The sequence below is a fragment of the Heterocephalus glaber genome, unplaced genomic scaffold, assembly GCF_053883595.1.
Source record: "Heterocephalus glaber isolate CG9 unplaced genomic scaffold, H.glaber_assembly_v1.0 deba00001579, whole genome shotgun sequence".
Lineage (NCBI taxonomy): Eukaryota > Metazoa > Chordata > Mammalia > Rodentia > Bathyergidae > Heterocephalus > Heterocephalus glaber.
In genome coordinates this window covers 8799224-8819785 of record NW_028258360.1, presented here as the reverse complement: position 1 = coordinate 8819785, position 20562 = coordinate 8799224, and the positions used below count along the sequence as shown (strand labels likewise).

General features: G+C 46.9%; 1 protein-coding gene across 10 annotated transcripts in view; it reads right to left on the bottom strand.

Annotated features, from left to right (window-relative positions):
• The window catches only part of Myo16 (myosin XVI), a 531552-nt gene that overhangs the window by 95289 nt on the left and 415701 nt on the right, over positions 1-20562 (bottom strand). For all 10 annotated transcript variants that reach the window (XM_087193116.1, XM_087193117.1, XM_087193118.1 and 7 more), the window contains 2 exons: positions 19907-19990; positions 19411-19616 (listed from right to left, as the gene is read on the bottom strand). In XM_087193116.1, the coding sequence (XP_087049242.1) occupies positions 19411-19616; positions 19907-19990 (290 nt within the window). The remainder of the gene's footprint in view (positions 1-19410; positions 19617-19906; positions 19991-20562) is intronic.

Below are 20562 nucleotides of genomic sequence, written 5' to 3'. Positions count from 1 at the left end.
CATAACACAGTGTGGTGACTGAGGCTCAGTGAGGGAAGGGTGGGCATTCTCCCAACAGTCAGGTGGCATCCATTGCTCCACTTCAGGCTGCTCTGCAACCTTTGGTGTCTACCTCCTCTTCTCGTGCCCACCACTTTCTCAAAACATCTCAGGTCAAGAGAGCTAACAACACTGTATAAGAGAAGCTGGTAACTACATTTCAGGTCTCCTTATGCATATTTTTGTTTCCATATAACTTGATCTTTCTGTAGCCTCTGAAACCACTGACTGCTCCCTCACCGAAACACTCTTCTCCCTGCTTACTTGGTTACTTTCTCTCCTGCTGGCCTCACAAGCTCCCCCTAGATAGACTTCCTCCAGCCTCCTGCCGAAGGTACTGGCTTATTAGCACTTGCTTCCTGGCACTCCTAGAATGCTTTCCTCAGTGATGTTAGACACACTAAGGCTAAAGCTACCATCTAGAAACACAATCACTTTCCTCACCTTCACACCGCTCTGCTGGAAGCCTCCCTGGGCAGCACAACTCGGATCTCTCCAGCACACTGTGAGAACATCCCACACAGCCCAGCACTTCCCTGTCCTTCACCCGTCTGCATTCCGCCCACCACCCCACCTGGAGCCCAGGAGTCTGTCCGGAGGGTTCATCGTGAGCCTAATCATCTGACATCCCAGTCATCTCTGTGAGGAGGTCCTTTTCTTTATCTTAACCAAACTCTCTCCTGAGAGCCTCAAGCGTTTCTCTCGGTTACTGGAAATGACCAGTCCTCAGCACACCCGCCTGGCCCCATCTGGCTAATTTTCTCTTCTTTTGTTGCTCCGCCGGTGGCTCCAGGCCTCTAGCATGGTCCTGGATGGTGAGCACGGATGGACCTCTTGTTGGATATCTCCCTGATCATCAGCACAGAACACTGCTGCCCAGTGGAAACTCACTGGGTTCTCCTGCTCACTGCTGGACTTCCGTGAGTGCCTGGTGCCACCCTTCCTGGGCTTCTCTTCTGGGCAGCTTTATGTGGGTTTTGATACTCAACACAGCATCACGCTCTCCAGACAGCTTATGAATCCTTCTCCTGCAAACCCACTGTTCCCAACACCCTTATCTGCATCTCCCTCTACTTCCACATTGTCTTTTTCTATTTTCCCTGGCTTTGGAGGAAGGGGCTAGTTTATTCATTCCATGCTTTTATCCCCAAAGTGTCCAACAGTAATAGGCATGTTCAAAATATTCACAAACTATTGACTAATAAGGAAGGAAAAAATTAGAACTGTCCTATGTTCCAGTGATCCCAATATTGAGCATATACTGTACACACAGGAAACAGAATCAGAATGCTGAAGAGATAGCTGCACTCTCATGGCACTGCAGCCGAGAAAGGAAGTGGCCTAAGCATCCATCACTGGATGTATGGATAAAACAGTAACTGCACAGTGGATTCAGCTTTGCAGAAGAACGAAGTCCTGTCGTTTCCAACAACATGAATACCCGAGGAGGACACTATGTTAAGGGAAATGAGCAGGGCACTGAAAGGTAAATGCTGCACGTCTCATTTATATGTGGAATCTAAAAAGTCAAACTCATAGGAGCAGAGAATAGAAGGGTGCTTGGCAGAGCCGGTGGAGTGGGGGCTAAAGTTGGACAAAAAGAGAAAATTTCAATCAGGACAGCAGGAATACATTCAAGAAATCTAGTGTACACTGTGGTGATCTATTAGCTCTGAGGCGCTACTGCAGTCAAAGCAGGTGGCGCTTTATCTGGAGCCAAACACTTTCGGGAGAACTTGGGTGGGGAGACAGGATGTTTGGAATTCTGTTCACAGCCTTTGTGTATAAAGTTGTATTTTTGACCATTTGGTAATAGAAGCCCCCAACCCAGATTTCTCTAAGAATAAGCTGAAAGTCATCAGCTTCCTGGACAATTTCTAGTATGCTTAATTTTAACTTAATTAAAATCCATGCACATTCAAACAAATATAGTATTCGCCTCCACTTCCTATCCAAACCTCATGTCTAGCATCATCATGTTATAAAATACCAGCTGCTCCATGTTAATTTTATCCCAAGATATAAATCTGTTTAGGAAAAGTTGGTATACATAATCTGAATAATCAAAGCAGAAAAGTGTACCATTATCTACACTAGCAAAAATTACCTTAAAACCCAAATGTTCAAGCAACACCATTATTGTGGGAAGTTTTTCATTACAAGAATAGATCGCCGGCGCTCACAAGTTAGCCCACGAACAACTTAATAGATGAAACACCGATGTAGCAGGAAATAAATGCCACCACAAGGAGCAATGGTCACTGGCCTCACCCTCTGTTCTCAACAGCTAACTAAGCAACGAATGTGAAGCGGTGATTCTCAGGACACTGGAAAGCAGACCGGAGGCAACAGACGAGACAGACGAGAGCTAAGCCCTAGGCTTGCCCTGCTTGCTTCACGGGGAGTGTCCAGGTCTCAGCAGGGAGAGGGGAAGCCTGGAGACCTGACAATCTCCCTGGGTTAGAGGCGTGGAACTGGGAGTTGTGGGGGGTCAAGGCAGCTAGAGATTCCAGAGCAGAGAATCAGAGAGAAGAGAGGGTCACAGAGAGGATGGCAGAGATTATCAGAGCTACACGTCAGCCTGGAGCTGAACACAAAGCCCCACACTCATGAAGAAACAACCTAATTCCCAGAAAAGAGCCACCAGAATGCGTTAGAGGACGCCACCTCCAGGGCCAAGACAGGAAGGAAGTAGTGCCTCCTGTTAACCATAGCAAAGCCCCTAAAGCCACCTGCCGAGTAGGGAGCCCAACTGTATGAGATAATTAATCCTAGCTGAAAACTACTCTGGTTCCATCTAACAACCAAACTTACAACATTTATGGAAGTATGAGAACATATCCAACATGAAAAAAACTCCATGATGTCTGACATGCAGTCAAACATTGAAAGTGTGCAAAGAAGCAGAAAAAGCCCATCTATAATAGAAGGGAAAGATAATCAATTAGCAATGACCAAGAAGAGATACAGACAATGAAATTAGTAGATTCGTAGATAGTTGGAGAGAAATCAAGGCATGAAGAAAATTTAAAAGACCCCAGCTGAACTTTAGAAATGACAACTATATAATAATGGAAACAACAAAAACAACAGGACTGGATGGACCTAAGATTAGACTATACAGAAGAAACAGTTTATCTGACAACAACAGTAGACACCATCCAAGATGAGCAGAAGAAAAAACAAAACCTTTAAAAATTAATGAACAGAGAGTTGGTGACTCGTGGGGAAACCTCAAGTGTCTATGACACATGACACTATAATTCCTAAAGGAGACATGACAGACGGGGGGAAGAAAAGGTATTTGATAAAAATTATGGATTAAATTTTTCTAAACTTGGCAAGACCTGTGAATCCAAAGATCCAAGAAGCTGGATAAAGCCAAGCAAATGGAACATGAAGGGAATTGTCTCAAAGCACAAATTACTGAAAAGTTATAAAAAAGAGAAACATCTTAAAAGTACAGAAATAAAGGTGCATTGTGTACAGAAGAAGAAAGTTAAGGATGACAGCCAACTTCTTTTTGGAAAACGTGTAAGACAGAGGAGTAACAGCTTAAAAATACTAAAAGAAAATGATTTTGACCTGAAATGCCTCATAAAAGCGTCCTTCAGAACAACAGTGAGAGTGACCCTGATGCAAATTGGGTACTCCAGTTGTGCTGCATCCACACAGGCTTGCACAGAATGCAAACCCACTGCTCTCATGGAGGCTTGTGTGAGGGCACAGGATCAATGGGAAATCTCTCCACCTATAGCTCAATTTTGCTCGAGACTCGTATAACTGCTCTAAAACATAGCCTGTAAAAACAAGTAAAATGAGCTGAACAAAGGAACAGGAAATATGTAAGATTCATGCATCTTCAGCTTACAGGTGAGCCTATCAGATCATGTGGAAAAAAATGTGAGTTGGTTTTGCTCCCAGGTCTCCTCTTCCTGTCCTGCAACCTAAAGTCTGGGGCTCCACTTCCTCCTCTCCACTGGGCCCCTCCCTGATGGCCTATGCAGGGGACACAGGCTGATTGGAAGAGGAAACACCCTTGGGGCCCCCAGCCTTTGGGACCAGCACTGCGCCTGTTGGAGAGGAAGGTTCCACCCCAGAAGCACAAGGCAACCACGAGCCCTCTGCTGTGGGGCTGTGGACGAGGGTACAGGGAGTGGAGGACTGGCAAACACTCCCACACACTGGGCTCAAAGCATCCCAAACAAGAGCCTGAGCCAGACTTCTCCGGGGATTGTTTCTGTTTGCAGTAATAAAAACTTCTGAGATCATAGCCACCTGGGATTTGGGACACAGGACATTAGGGAACATGGTGAACTCATCAACAGCTCTGTGCTGTTTTAACTAAATAGAGGGAAATTTACATTAAGTACTTGCATTGGAACAAATCAACAACCTCATGCTGCAAATCTAAACTTCATCTTAAAACTGGAAAAGGCAGAACTGAATAAACCAAAAACAAGAAGAAAGGAAATAATAAAGGCCCGAACTCAACGATTTTGATGTAAACACTTGTTCAAACAGAAAATAAAAGAGATAGTAGCATCAAAAACTGTTTCTTTGAATAAATACATTGATAGAACTCTAGCAATTCTGGAAAAGAAAAGAAGAGAGAAGACACAATCATGGTATCAGGAGTTAAAGACAGGATATGATTACCCACCTACAGACATCCTCAGGATGATACAAGACTGCTCCAGACAGCTCGAGGAAATAGAGGAAATAGATCAGTTCCTCAAAACCCACAATCTACCAAAACACAGCCAAGATGAAACAGACAACCAAAAATTTCCTAGAGCTCCTGAATGAATTGAATTCGTATCTTAATTTCTTCCAAACAGGAAATCTCCTAACTTGATGGGCTTCACTTGCAAATTCTACCAAATATTTAAGAAAAATTAATGCTAACTCTACACAATCATTTCCATAATATAGAAGACAGGACACCATCCTGGGGGAGATATTTGGCAACTGAGTGACTAATGCATGTGTGCCTTCAAAATATCCAAAGACTCTAACCAACCCAATCTAATGTCAGGTGAGACATTTGAAGGAAACGTTCACATGGAAGATGCAGGGGTGGGAATAAGTCGATGGTCAGGTGGGCAGCACTGTGAGTGACTAGGAAAATACAAAGTAAACCATGAGACACAGAGGACACCTGAAATCATGCACTTCCGCTCTGAACTCCTTGGTTCAAGTGTGCAGGTGATTAAGGCACTGATGTTGGTCTTGACAGTGGGGTGTGCTGGACATGGAAAGGGGATTATCCTCTACGTACAGCTGCCCTAAATACTTTATAGGACCAGTGGATTTTTTATTTGCCTGTGTAGTGGCTGTCTTTTCAAAGTCTCTTCCTAGTAATCTTGAGATGAAATATAGGTCAACATTAATGAAAAATGTGTAGGCATTAACTCTCTTTTTTATCATATAGTTAAAATTATCATGACTTCATTTATTTGAATGCATAAATGATTTCTTTCATTTCTTAGCTTCCTGGAGACCTGAGAACTTGTCTCATGTGAAACGTCCCACGGAATGTTTGTTTGTGACCAGGACTCCGACTGTACTGTTGTGCTGACAGCAACAGGAAGAGTCGCAATGCCCATCGTAGCACTCACGGGGGCTCTGCTCGCATCCGCACTGTCACTTTCCTATTCATTCCCTCACTCTCTACCTTGATGATTTTCCAGTCAGTCTAATAACACTCATCCTTCTGCAGATTTTACTGTTTTGAATACATTAAAGGTTCTCTCTTAACTTCAGAGTTAGAAACATCATATTACAGTGACCCATGTTCATAGCAGCACAACTCAGAAGAGCTAAATCTTGGAAGTAGCCGTTATGTCCATAAACAGATGAATGGATAAAGCAAGCATTGTGTTTATACACAGTGGTCTACTACTCAGCCCTAAAAGATAAATCTGAGTCATTTGTGGGAAAACACATACACCTTAAGACAATAATGCTAAGTGAAATTAATCAGACACAGAAGCTGTGAAGCGCCACATAGTTTCTCTTATAAGAGAAATAGAGTGTGTAAATAATTTAAAGAGCAAAATAAAAGATAGATTATAGGAACACAGACAGACCTTTTGCAGATGAGAAGGGGAGCCCAGGAGTGAGGATACTGGTGTGTTAATCTATGCAGAGGTGAGACCTGGATCTGGCACCATGCAACTTCTGGCTCTTCCCAAGGTCAAAATGACCTTGAGAAGTAAACATTTTGATTGATCCAGGACTCTGGGGCAGTGAGGACAGCACAAAAACTGAAGTCCCTCAGAACTGCTTCAGATCGGGCAAGAGTGACGGCATAAGTTTGGAGCATGGGGGAGCTTTTGAGGGGGATTAACATGTCTTGTGCTGCAATGAATTTTAAACACTCACTGTATTTTTAGATCATACCTCACACATATGCATTCTGGTCACAATTATTAACAGCATCGTTTCACTCTAAAACATCGCCTGTTGTTCAACATACTCTGTGTTCACCCTAGTCTTCAGCAATGTTAGATACTCGTATAAACATAAAGTATTTGGGGATAATATAGCCAGTAATATGCTACTCTGGAGACTAAGGATAGAGTTCTCAATTCAGTGGGTATAGGATTAGTGCCCTAATAATCACCTCTACCATTTATTGCTCTCTGGGTTTTCAAGGTGAAGATATCGAGAAGGTTGGCACTAAAGTCACACAGTGTGTGAGGCCCTGAAGTAGCCCCATCCACTGAGGTGATGGTTATGAACAACATGGCTGTGATTCTCTAAAAGGCACATACCCAACCCCAATTTCCCATGGCTCTTCAGCCTCTGAGAGGAATAAAGTTAAAAGAAGCCAGAGGGTGGGTCCCCATCTGATAGGATTAGCGTCTTTGTAAGAAGAGACATCAGAGAGCTGGGACGCCCCTGCCTCTCTAGCCCTCGGCCCCTGCCCCAGCACTGAGGAAAGGCAGTGAGACCAGGGAGACACGGTGAGAAGGTGGCCGTCTACAGCTCGAGGTGAGTCTGCACCAGACTCCAACCTTGCTAGAACCTTGATCTCTGACTTCCAGCCTCCAGAATGCTGAGAAGGGAGATGCCTGCTGCCGGCACCCTCAGTCTGCAGGATTCTGATTTGGCATCCTGGGCAGGCAAATGCCATGATGAAGTGACCCAGAGCTTGGGCCATAATGCTGCACCAGGGCATCTAGAACATTTTTAGCTAAAACACAGCAAGGTGAGAACATGGATGGGATGATTAGAAACAAGACTTTAACCTTTGCAGATGGAATTTTGTGCTTTTAACTCAAAAAGGCAAGATCATCAAATCCAGGACTTCAATTCCTCTGAGACTGAGAATCTTTGGACTTAATTTACAAGGGGTATTAATCTCTGAACTTTCATTTCTTGCTGCACACTTAATAAAGGAAGAAGATTTGTAGTCAAATAAGTCTGGGCTACTGGATTTTATTCTTAGAATTGCTCCTTTGTTTTAACATTTTCATTTATTCTGGCTGCCAAATTCCTGAACTATTTTGACCAAGGTTTGGGATGGGAGACTGAAGGCCTTTACAGCCCTGATGACTCACAGTTTGAGATGGACAAGGGAACACATTGGTGGCCACTTTAGGATTGGTGGATGCAAAGTGCATGTGACTCATCAGCGGCCCCAGGAACAGCCAGGGTCACAGTGCTTGAGAAGGTGTGTCAGGGGATGCCCTGACCACCTGGGGAACCTCAGGGCCCAGGGGCTCCCTGGATTGGTCCAGAGGTTCCAGGAAACAAAGCGCTGCCCAGGGTTGAGGAGAAGCCTTCCTCTTCATTTCCGGTGTACCTTAGAAATGCAGCCAGTGTGAAACTGGGCTGTTCTCACTCTTCCATCCCTGAGGCCTGGTGGTGGGGTAAACTAATCAAATCTGTGATCCAGGGAGAAAAAAATAACAACCGCAGCTGGTTGTGAGCATAGCGCTTTCCAAGAAACACTTGTTTTCTTCTACTTCTCTGAACTCAAGATTCAGAATTCTGGACCCTCACAGTGGTATTAAAGTACAATATGAAAAAAAAGGTACAATGTGATTATCAAAATACTGACTTTGTGTTGCAACGATGTTCCTGTCTATTTTCCTGGAAGAGCCATAAGCACGCTGGTTCTATCTGCATCATGTTGAATGGTTGTTCATGGAGTTATATATTTATTTTAAATCACTTGAGCTGGTGGGATCGGGGTATTTATTTTGAAGGTTATTAGAAAGTTATTAAAGATTTTTGATTTTTACATACTTTATTTGAAAAGGTGCAGTTTTCCATTTGTAAGCATCATTCTTTGTCCTTTTCGTTGAGCTCATTTTCCCAAGTTCAGTTAGTGTCCAACTGCTGCTGTGGGAGCCAGGCAGGGCAAGACAAGGGTCCACGCTGGGCTGCAGCCTATGAACTCAAACATCCACTGGAATCTCTTGGCTAACAGAGCAAAGCCAACAGAGAGGGCAGGGACCAGCAAGAAACCTCAGAAATCTCCAGGGACTTCTTTTCCTCTTTGACACTGCAGCACTGCCCTGGAGCATATATGCTACTACCTGTGGGTCTTGGTGAAAACCAAGCCCAAGAAACATCAGTCTGCTGCAGGAGGGCCTGCTCTGGGAGGGATGGATGTGGGCACTGGCTGGAAGTCAGGCGCGCCCTCGGGGGAGGCAGGCTTTGGCCCAGCCATCATTGCCCTGTGGAGGAACATTTTCTGTGCCAGAAAGAAGGAGGGCAGGTGCTAAGAGAAGCCACGGAGTGTCATGGGGGGAACAGAGACTATGCGAAGAGCTCGTCACATAGAAGATGTGGCCACCGTGAATGACCTATGACATCTGCATAAGGACAGCAGTGACCTTAAAGTGTTCCTGCTGGGAGTAAGGTCATGCATGCAGGATTCAGGGCTGACCCACCGAGAGGACCCGGTGGTTCCCAGAGATGATGCCCGTGATGCTACAGCTGGTGATGCATCCAGAGGTTACTGACTTCACGACTCCGAAAGATAAGAGTGCATGGAGACTGAATGAGGAAGTGAGCAAGGATGAATGAGTGACACCCTGAGAGACCAATGGGGGAGTAGAAAGGAGGATCCCAGGCCGACTAAAAGCATGCATCAAAGGGACCCCGTCAGCATGCATCCTGTTCTGAAGGGTTTTCTCCCTGAAGCTATGAGAGGCAGTGCGTAGGGCCGCAGCCATGCCCAGCCCACCCTGGCACACCCACTGTGTGTGTTGCTATTGGCCACCAGGGCTGAGCACGGCCACTGTGCAGACCACATGGCCTCCAAGGCTGTAGCACTTCCTGTTCGGTCCTGCATGGAAAAAGTCGTGCAGATCTGTGGAGCAGACTGGGAGCAGAGCCCACCCCTCCATATGGCATTGGGCAACTACAGGTTAACTAGGTAACTGTGCTCTTTGTGGAATGCACCTGAGTAACCATGACAACTTCTGCAATCTGTCACCAAAGGAGCTTAATGGGACTCAGAAAGTCCTGCCAGACCTCTCTGCTCTCCCCTGCTCTGCTGCTCTACTTTGTGTAAGTCCTGCTTACTCCATTCCCAGGAAAACCCCAATGGAATTAAGCCTCATACATGTAAAGAGAGATATGTAAGGAAGCACAAACTTCTATTCGGGGCTCTCGAGACTGACAGGAGTCACTTGCTGAGTCTCCCGCATCATTAAAAGCTGCTTTTTGCTCCTATCTTCCAGTTAGGAGTGGTCTGTCCGAGGTCCCCAGTCTCCTGCTTCAGATGATGGGGGAATTTATGATCCATAATCCACTAGCAGCAAAATACATCCCAAATGAGGATTTGCTTAATTATACTGAAGTTTAAATGACTTCCAGACTTGTTCCATCTGCTTCACTCTCCCATTTTATATTTCCTTGAAAAGTTACAGGTCCTCTCCCTCCCAGTGTCATTAAACTTCATACCATCACCATCCAGTCCTGCAGAACTTTTAGCAGAAAGACAGGTCAGACTTGGCTGAACCTTGGAGAGAATGGGTCCTTTGCTGAGCAAAGCTTTTAGAAGATTTAATGTCTCCTGAAGTTGTAAATTCTCATTTCTTTTAAATATGTATTGACAGCAGCTGGCATCCTCAGCATGCAGCAAGCAAAAGTTCTGGAAGATTTCAGCACAGACTCTGTCTCAGGTGAACTCTGCCTGGCAGTTTTTTTTGGTGTTTCTTTTTGGTACGGGGGATTGAACTGGGATCCTTGCGCTTGCAAGGCCGGCAGCGGAACCACTGAGCTAAATCCCCGGCCTCCTGCCTGCCAGTTTTAATCCAATAAACAGAAGTGTGACTTCCGCCCACCCCATCCCCATACTCAATTTAATATCCTGGCTGTGTTCTTTTGCACTGTGGCCTTTTGGCAACAGCTGTGTCATTAGCGAGCTAAACAGTTCAGATGATTTCTGAGCAGGATTTCACCCAGCAGGGACAAAAGCACAGCTCAGGGCTCTCTCGTGTCGAGTGTGACACCACACACCCTGCCCTGGTGCTCTCCCTGGACAAGTCCTCTTGCCCCTTTCAGGTGCGCTCATCACACTGCATGGCAGAGCTCTCTGTTAGTGATGTCCTCTTGTTGTCCCCAACACGCCCGCAGACAGATGGTGAACACCTGTGTAAGCTTGCAACCCGTCGGATCCATGGCCAGGCTCCAAAAGGTGTCCCCTCCGCATTTTGGAAGAGGATGGGGAGTGGGAGAGGGGGAAGGGAGAGGGGAGGAGAGAGGAGGGCGAGACGAGGGAGGGGAAGAGAGGGGCATGTGAACAAAATTTGCACAATCTTGGGTTCATCCCTTGGCACAACATATAAATCACAGTGCTGTAAGCATGCAGCGTATGAAGGAAACCCTAGGGATAGATGTCAGAGCCACAGAACACATCCTTTCGGGAGCTCTCGAGACCATTTTTCCAGCATGTCCTTATATGCTTCTTTCCTTCAATTTTACAATCTGGCAAAACCCCACGAAGGCACTGTATCATCAACACACTGAGCTAACTCCACTTATGAAGAGAGATGGAAACACCAGCAGCCCTGTGCCCGAGCCGGGCCAAAGGAGCCTCCCCATGGTTCCTGATCGTCCTAATGCCCTCTCTAAGGGACATGGCACCTGTCTCAGCCTTGGCACCACTGGCTGCTTCCTTCCTCCAGAAGAGGTCTGGGCTGGTGGGCAAGGGGCCTGCCTGGTGCAACACTGGGACAGTTGGCCAAGCCGGGCACACCCTAGCTTTAGGAGGACACACGCTCCCTTCCTGTCCTTCAGGACCTTTCAGCAGGGCAGGATGTCCAAGACACTCTGTGCAGGCAAGAGAAAAGCCACAGTGGACACTGAGACTCCAGTGTGGAGGAGCCCCCATCCTGAACCTGCAGCCTAGGCCGAGCCCAGCCAATGCCAGCCTGTAGTGCTACATGGCTGTGACCCTCAGAAGGAACTCACACAGGAGCCACCTACTTATCCCAGCTCAACCTGACCTGGGCAACATGATCAGGCTGTTTGTGCCGCTGTGTGTGGGGTGTTCTGACACACAGTGGGTAACTGGACCAGAGGGTTGCGCGCCCCTTGGTGTGCTTTGCAGAACCTCCTGCCGAAAGATCTCTCTCCTGCAGCCAGTGTCAGTCCATTCAGTGTCTGAACTTAGCTAGTGGAACAAGAGAAGGCCAGGGTCCCTTGCCGGCATCTAAACCCCCATTCTGCTTGCCCTTCTCCCTGTGTGCAGCAGGAATGGGCCCCAGACTCAGGGTAGTCCTGAAGCCCAGATGCTACCATGGAACAAAGACAGAGATCAGAGCTGACTTGAGCTCAGCTGTGCGCCATAGCTCATTGTGCTGTCAACTTGAATGGATTAGTGGAGCTCAGCTCTGGTGCCTCTGCAGATGATTGACATGTGGACTGTAAACTGAGGGGAAAGACCTGCCCTGGATGGGGGCAACACCAGCCAATAGGCTTGTGGCCTGGATGGAATAAAAAGGGAAAGAAGCAGGAAGTCTCCCCTTTGCTTCTTTGCAGGAGCTCTGGTCTCCGCCATCACCTTTGGACGTCATCTCTAGTCCCTTCAGGCTTCCAGCACAGACTTCAGCCTCCAGAGAAGACTCTTTGGCTTCCACACAGGCTCTCATGGGACTCGGCAATGAGCTCTAAGCTTTTGACCTTCCACTGGATCCCCAGCTCTCCTGTGGGCAGATGGCCACTCTGCTTCCTCAAGCCGACTCAGGGTGGCCATTGTGAGCCTACCAGGAAACCCTTTATATATATTAAATCTGTTCCTCTAGTGGACCCTAACTGATGCACTGTGCTACTTCTCTTTCTTCTTTCTTTCTTTCTTTCTTTTCTTTCTTTCTTTCTTCCTCTCTCTCCTTCCTTTCTCTTTCTTTTTTTCTTTTCCCTTCTTTCCTTCCTTTCTCTCTCTCTCTTCCTTTCTCTCCCCCGCCCCCCTTTCTTTTGCAGTGCTAGGGATGGAACCCAGGGCCTCACACATGCTAGACAAGTGCTAACCACTGAGCCTCCCTAACCCAGCCTTCTCTGTGGTACCTGTGAACCAGGTTCAAATGTGACAGAGAGAGAAGTAAACCTTTGATGCTCTAAGCCAGGGAATGGGGACATTTTGTTGCACAGCATACATTGGTGAAAGATAAGTCTCACCATGCCGTCAGCAAACAATCTCACAAATAAGGAGTCTGAACAAGGTTAGAGGTGTCCCTGGGATGAAGTGTTGGACACCCTCTTCCATGCAGTTTGATGCAACTAGGTCCAGAAGCCCAACAGGTGAGTGACCTTTCACTAGGGCCAGGCTTGTCCCTCTGGTGACCTCACGCAGAAACAAGCATGACTTTTCTGTGGAGGGCCACAGAGTAAGAATTTACACTTCGAAGGCCAAAAGGCGAAAGCGAGGATCTCTTGCAGGTACGTATTCCATGTAAGCCAAGGTGTAATCATTTAAAGAAGCCTTCCTCACGGCTGGCCACAGCTGTAAGCCCAGCACTCTGGGAGGCTGAGGCAGGTTCATAAGTTTGAGCCCAGCCTGGGAAATTCAGTGAGTTAGCAAGATGCTGACTCATAACGAGAAATAAAAACAGGGCGGGGACGTGGCTCAGTGTATAGGCCCTGGGTCCGATCTTGACTACTGCACACAAAAAGTCTCCCCAGGGAGAGGAGACCTGGCTGGATCTTGAATGGCAAATAAATGCTACTGAAAAATGGAAAAAATGGGGAAAAAAGGATGATAGGGATTCCATGAACCAAACTTCAAGCTTTCAAATCCACATAATGTGAGCAGAGAGCTGTATTTCCTCCCAGTAGCACACAAAACACCCAAAACATCGAGCGACCCCGTATAAACAAGCACACAGGTAGCTCTCCATGGCCTTGGGCCGCTGTGACCCAACACCAGCAACTGAGTGGCTTCAACCACAGCGTTTATTTCGCAGGGTCCTGGAGGCTGCGAGCCCAAAACCAAAGAATGAGCAATTCCGTGTCTGGTGAAGGTCTCTTCCTGGCTTGCAGGTGGCCACCACATTCCTGCTGTGTCTTTGTATGACAGGGGACAGAGAGGGAGAGGGAGGGAGGGACACCAGCTCCTTGGCGTCTTCCTTACAGGGACGAGAGCCCTAGCAGGTCAGGGCCGCACTCTCGGGGCCCCACTTAACCTCAGCCCCTCACCAGCCGCGTCTCCAGTACAGGCCAGAGGCTGAGCTTCAGTGTGGGGATTCTCGGGAGTCGTGGCTCCACCCACAGCAGCGGGTAACCAGTCACGCTTGGCACTCGTACCCCTGCTGGGCTCTGGCTGCTCTCTCCATGCCTGGGAGTCCTGCTCTCTCCATCTGAGGCTGCCAGTCCCTCCTGTCCACCCTGAAGCCATGGTCCCCCACGGAGCACATGCAGGGAATGCCCTGCTCCCCACGCGAGGCACCAGAACAGGAACCTGCCAAGAAAAGCAATTGCTCTCAAGGAAAGCAAACCCCTGGCTGCAGCTGGGAGGACTCAGGAGCCAGATTGTGAGGTGGCCAGGACAGCAGCGTCTTCGTGTTCCAACTCCTCGGAAACGCATGAAGTGTGCCTGTCACTCTGTAGTCACGCTGGGCTTCAGGAAGAGTAAGTGCTGTTCCAGTAAGTAGTTGTTTGCTTCCAAACCACAAACTGGGTTTCTCTCTCTTTTTCTTATAGCTGGGGTTTTTGTGGTAACCACATTCCTTTTTGTATATGGGGAATCATTTGCTTTGCAAGTTTTTATTCTCTAACAGTGAAGACAAGGTGGTAGGGACAGAAAAGAAATATCTTACATAGGGACTTAAGAGGTGGAATATGAGGAATCACACTGTGCGCCGGATTTCCACCCTATCCACCTCTAGGCTTTGGCTCCGTAACCATGCTGCCCCGCCCGGCACTGCAGAGTGCTGCAGAAATCTGAAATGACGCCGGGCCTTGACGGTACAGGACTCAGACTGCGTTTGCTTAGGGTTCTACAGAAACAGGTCCTCCACTGGCCACTGCAGTGAAGCATGTCAGTAACCCCGTTTCTGCTCATCTGCCATTGAAACCAAGAGACACGGAAATCATCTCCTTTTTAGCTGAGGGACTGTTGAAGGAGATGCAGAGATTTGCTCCAAAGCTGCCTTTCCCATCCCCACTACTCTGTGAGATTTCTTCTTTTATAGACAATACACTTTGAAAAAGTCATCTCTGCAGAAATTTTACTTTAAATTGAACAGCAATTAATTGCCAATGCCTGGCTCATTCTGAAGCTACTTATTGAACGCCAACAGCACACAAGCCGTGTGATGGAGGTAGCTCTGTCCCTTGCCTGGATGAACCCACAGCCATAAGAGATTCACTTGCAGGAAAACTGCACTTCATTTCCAAAGAGAGTAGGTACACACCCTATTTAGTTCAGATGAGTCCTGGTGGAGCAGATGTACAGGTACAAAAGGCAACAATAAAGCATTTTCTAATCGCTGTGGCACCTAAGGTCACACACACAGGCACACACGGTCATGGTGCTGGTCCTGTTCTGTGGAGGAGAGGTGTCCAATGCCAGCCTGTTGGAAAGGCACGTAGGAAGCCCCCGGCGGTTCCACAGATTACACCAGCCAGTCAGCCTCCCCAGGTGCCTTTACTGTCCAGCTGATGCCACCATGCAAAAGACGCGCTCATGAAATAAGCAGAAGAAAATGCACTTTTTTATCGCTCATAAAGAGAGGTGGATCCTATTTCATGTCCAGTACAGGAATGCATTAGCAGTGCTTCTGAAACTGCAGGAGATAAAGGAATTGCCACAGCTTTGCATATTTGGGTTCAGCAGACTGAGGTGGTGCAGAAGGGTTCATCCCCCACACTCACTGGGCACCGAGGCCCTGGCACACTTTCAGCACTTGCCTGGGGAAAACAAAACAAAACAAACAAGAACCCTGCTCCCAAGTGACTGTGCCAGGGTTCTCAGCACACTATCTGCTCACCAGGAACTTCACATCACGCGGAGCTTGTTGGAAATGCTGATCCCCAGGCCTCACCTCACCCTCCTGAGTCTGCAGCTCTGGGCCAGGTACCCAGGAATCTGTTATTTATTTATTTTTTTTTTCAGTATCGGGGATTTAACTCAGGACCTTGTGCTCGCCAGGCAGGCGCAGTGCCTCTGAGCTACATCCTGGCCAGGAGTCTGTGTTGTGACAACTTCCAGGTGACTCCGATGTGCACTAATGGTGGGAGCTGCTTCTCCGGGCGATGCTCGGGAAGTGTCTGTCCTACTGACCGCATCACAGTTGACCATGCCTGTGACCTCTGAGGACACTTGCCATGGCAGAATAAGCTTACACTCCCCTGAATTCCACGACAGCCTTTGAATCCCACCCTTTTGGTTCCAATTCAGAAAGCCCACAGTGAATCTAGAAATCTCCTATTTTACCCGTGTATTGGGGCAAGTTTAAAACTCATTAACCCCAGAACCACTTGTATTTAATGGGGTGGGAGGGGTGAGCTTTAATCAGTAAACTCTAATGTGTGAGAAATATATATATTCATTAAAACAACGAATGGATTCTATCCAGAGAAGAAAAGCCAAAGGAAGGACCCTTAGTGTACAATAATCAGTGATATATACCCCCCAACTCCTACCCAAAAACAAAACAAAAACCCACAATTGGGCATAGCGGTGCAGACTTGGCACCCAGCAATCTGGAATGCTGAGGCAGAAGATCACAAACTAAAGGCCAGAGTGAGCTACAGAGTGAATTAGAGGTCAGCCTGCCTCAAAAACCCAATTTATTCCTATGTAACACCAAACTCGGCAGCTATTCCCTGCAAATTAAGAGATACTGTGTCTCCTATCTTATTTCTAAGCATCTGTTAAGTTCTTAAATGGAAATATCGTGTCTATCTGAACTGCATGTGCTGTAGGATGATGGGTTCCAGTCCCATGAGGGTGGACACACCTTCTATATTCTGAAGGTATCTGATCAGCCCCGTATAAGGCATGGCTCATATGATGTTTATTTTCTTTTGTTTATCTTTGGGTAATTTACCAAAATATACAATGAGCAAATGCTACTATTGTCTTCTGAGGAAACAAATGTTGAACTTAGAATTTTAGTCATAGTTTAAATGTTATCTCCATTGTCCTGAGCCATATAACTTAATTTAATAATTTCAGTTTTTTTTTTTCATTTAACAGCTTCTTCAAATCAGTGGTTCACAGTGAATTCATCAACAAAAGTTTAAAATAATTTTTAGGTCCACGGCTTATCCTACTAAGATGTACAGTACATTTGTAGCCATAAATGCAAAATTATACACTTGTAATACTGATATTATTTTACATTATTATTTACATTATTTATCTTAGGACTAAAAAGTACTTTCTAGTTTTCTTTTTGCTCATCCCCTTTTTATTTTTTGAATGCCTACAAACATCATTATTGACATTTTCACCAAGATTACCACATTTCCCCTAATAATCATCTCTGATTCCAAACAGTCTCCTTCCTAGGCTTCTGGACAATCTGTCCCATCCCAGTCCCCAGTGGCTCTGATTGGCCGTCACTGGACGCACACGTCTCGTCCACAGAACCGGGAGCACCCCAAGGCCCAGATTAGGACAGTGCCCATTAGTACACATCTGTAAAGAGTTAATATTCATTACTGAGTTCTTCACGATGGATTCCTTACTGTGCATCATCCACTTGGTTAAAATCAGGCTAAGCGTTCTGATTCAGTGCTAGTGCAAATGAACAGATGCACAGCCCGGGAGGCTGATGTTGCTTTTTGGGGCCTGCAGGGGGCAGCTTTCCTTGCGACCATCATGCTGGGGACGCACATGCCTGCAGAAATGCGGCCTTTCTCGGGGTCTCCTGCTCACAGCTCAAGGTGCATCATATGTTTTTGAGATGAATGTATCTAAAGGAGGTCAACAGACTTTCCTAAGGGCCCAGTAATGAATATTTCTCCACATTTTGCACTGTGGCTACTGTTTCTGTTACCGCTCTAGGGAAACGTGGCCACAGGCAGCAGGTAAATAAGTGCTGGCGGCTGCCTGTCCAGTGAGACTTGATGGAAACCTGGGGTGGGCTGGGTTTGGCAGAGTCCTGTTTGAGCCCCTGACTTCAGTCACATTTTGTCACAGATGGAAAAGAGGAAACAGCCTCAACATATATTCTGCTTTTCAATAATCAAGGCTACGTAATCCTTCTATGTCATGATTTCATAAACCTTCCCCATTGTTTATTTACTTTTGTCATTTGATTTCATGTTTTAGAAAGCCTAGAAAACACAAATCCACAGTGACAGCATGCGGACCGGTGAAGCTGAGGGCTGGAATGGGATGGGCATGATTAGCTGAAGGAGGAAACTTCTTCCTCCTCTTCCTGCTCCTCCTCATTCTCCTTCACCTTCCTCCCAGTACTGGGGATTGAACCCAGGGCCTTTCCACTGAGCCATGAAGCCCCAGCCCTTTTAATTTTTTAAATTCTGAGACAGGGTCTCTTGCTAAGATGCTAATTTTCCCAGGCTGGGCTTTGTATGTTCCTGCCTCAGCCTCCCAGAGAGCTGGAATTACAAGCATGTGCCACCATGCCCAGCCCTTCCTTCCTGTTTTTCCTTTTCTTCTTTTAACTTTCCTTTTCTTTTTTCCCTTTATTCCTGCCTTTTCCTCTCTCCCTCTTCTCCTCCCTTCTTTCCTTCCTTTTGTGTTTCTTTTAAAAAATATTTTCTTGGTATATGTTTGTGATACATAATGAATCATTCACTATGCGGTACTGGCAGATAGTTAGATAGATAGATAGTTAGATAGATAGATACCCCCAAAATGTATACACATTTCAGGAAAAGAAAACTAGTATGATGTTTTTTTCAACAGATGGTGCTATCCTCTGTCTTAGTTACTTTTCTCTCGTTGCTGAGACAAATATCCAACACCCAAAGTTAAAGGAGGAAAGGTTTATTTAGCTCACGGTTTGTAGAGGTTTCAGTTCATAATCAGCTGGCTCCAAGGCAGGGTGGCACACGGCAGAAAGGCAACAGTGCATGGTGGTGGAAGACAGCAAATCAACAAGCTTTTTTTTCCTAAACAGCATCTTTCTGCCCTTTTCATCTTATCCAGGCTACTCAGGACGGCAGCACTCACAGCCTTAGTCCTACTGCCCTTGATCCTAGCTGAGCATCAGTCCCAGTGTCACACCCTCTAGATCCAGCCACCTCTGAAAAAGCCCCAGCTATGACTGCATGAGGCTTTTGGACGACATCCAAACGCAAACCATAACCCCCTTTTATGGGGGACCCTAGAGGATGTCGTATATGGAAGAAAACCCACTTCACTGCTGGTCCTTCAGAAGAAACCGAAAATGCATGTGCAGCAACCTCTTGAGCAAGGCTACCCAAGCAGCTGTTCACGGTACTAATGAAACGTCTGGAAGCCCAGGGCCACCGCTCTGAGCCCTCTAGCAATTGTAGAGGCCAAAGGAAACTTGTATTTATCTCATGATGTCTCAGAAAATTTAGCAGTAAAATATTTGTACAAGTTTTTCTTTCCCTGAGTGTGTATACATTTTTGGTGGACTACATCTGTACCTACATCATCTATATCTATATATCTACCTCGCATCTTGATCCTTTTATGCCCCCTTTCCCTCCTCTTCCTTGTCTTCCCCTTCCCCTCATGCCCTGTAAATTCAAGGAAACCACACATTTCAAGGAATATGAAAATGCCTTCCAAAATACTTTCTTCGTTAAAGTTTGGTAACTTTCCATGTAAGTTCTGTCAGTGCTTTTCATTGTTAGCCCAGATAGAAGTCAGCAGACCAGGGCAGCGCTGCTGCACACAGCAGCAGGCCCCACTGGGACTGTGCAGTGAGCAGAGGGGACAGAGTGATGGGACAGAGGTGGTACCTGGACAGGAAGTCAGGGAAGGAGAGGCGCACAGGGTACCCCAGGCGGAAGACCTTCACGAGCTCCAGCACGCCCAGGTACTGCAGCTGGGCCGACACGTAGAAGTGGTCAAAGGCGTCAGGCAGCTGCGCACTGTTGGGCTTGATGCAGTGCACGAAGTGGGGCGTGCCCTGCTGCAGCCTCCCGGTGAGCTCCGCCAGGGACTTCTGCAGAGAGAGAAGCTGCTGGGACCTGGGCCCTGCCCTGCCCTGCCCTGCCCTGCCCTGCCCTGCCCACCATGGTTGTGAGCTCTGCTGCCCAGGTGCTTGGCTCCCTGGTGTGGTGCTCACGCCCTGTGCGGGTGTGGACTGTCCTGACCATGCTAGTTGCTGAAGATGGGGGAGGATTCTATATAACCACCCCTCAATGTGCATGGAAACACACTCAGAACACACTCAGGCCCTTCCTCCATGATGTGCCAAGCACACTAGGCTGTGAATCTGAAAGTGTTACCTACCCTGAGCTGAGATGCCGTGGTCCCCGGATGATGTCCTCGTTCCAGTCTTTGAAGAAAGCTAGAAGTCCCTTTCTTTTTTAAGAACTGTAAGGAGAGAGAGAGAGAGAGAGAGAGAGAAATTTCAGTTTAGAAGGAAAAAATAGCAACTTACGCCTGAATTCATATAAATTACAGTGGTACCTCAGTTCACAGACTTGATTTTTTTCCACAATTCTGGCTGCAAACTGAGTTGGATGAGAATGGAATAAAATTCAATGGTTAGGTTTGACCTTGTCCTTCTGGGGAAAGGTGATTCGGTTCTGGTCCAGTTCAGTTTGTGACCAGCACCATGGAGAGAATCAGGTTCAGGGACAGAGGTGCACTGCAACTTGCCAGCAAAGCCGTAAGACAGACCATAGAATCAGGACGGAAGGCTTTTCTGAAATGCTGCTGTAGGTGGAGGTGACCGGCTGCTGTGAGCCTTTCAGGACGGGGCTGTGTGTAAATGGGCCCTGCACCCTCCACACGTGGTCCATGTAGGAGGAAATACAGATCCTGATCCACCTGGTATGGGGAAGTCACTGTGGGTCTGTGCTGACGGCACCCACTGTGTGTATTTGTCCTGTAGTGTCCCTTACTCTGGACAGAAGGACTCTATTTTATGTTACAGAGATTTG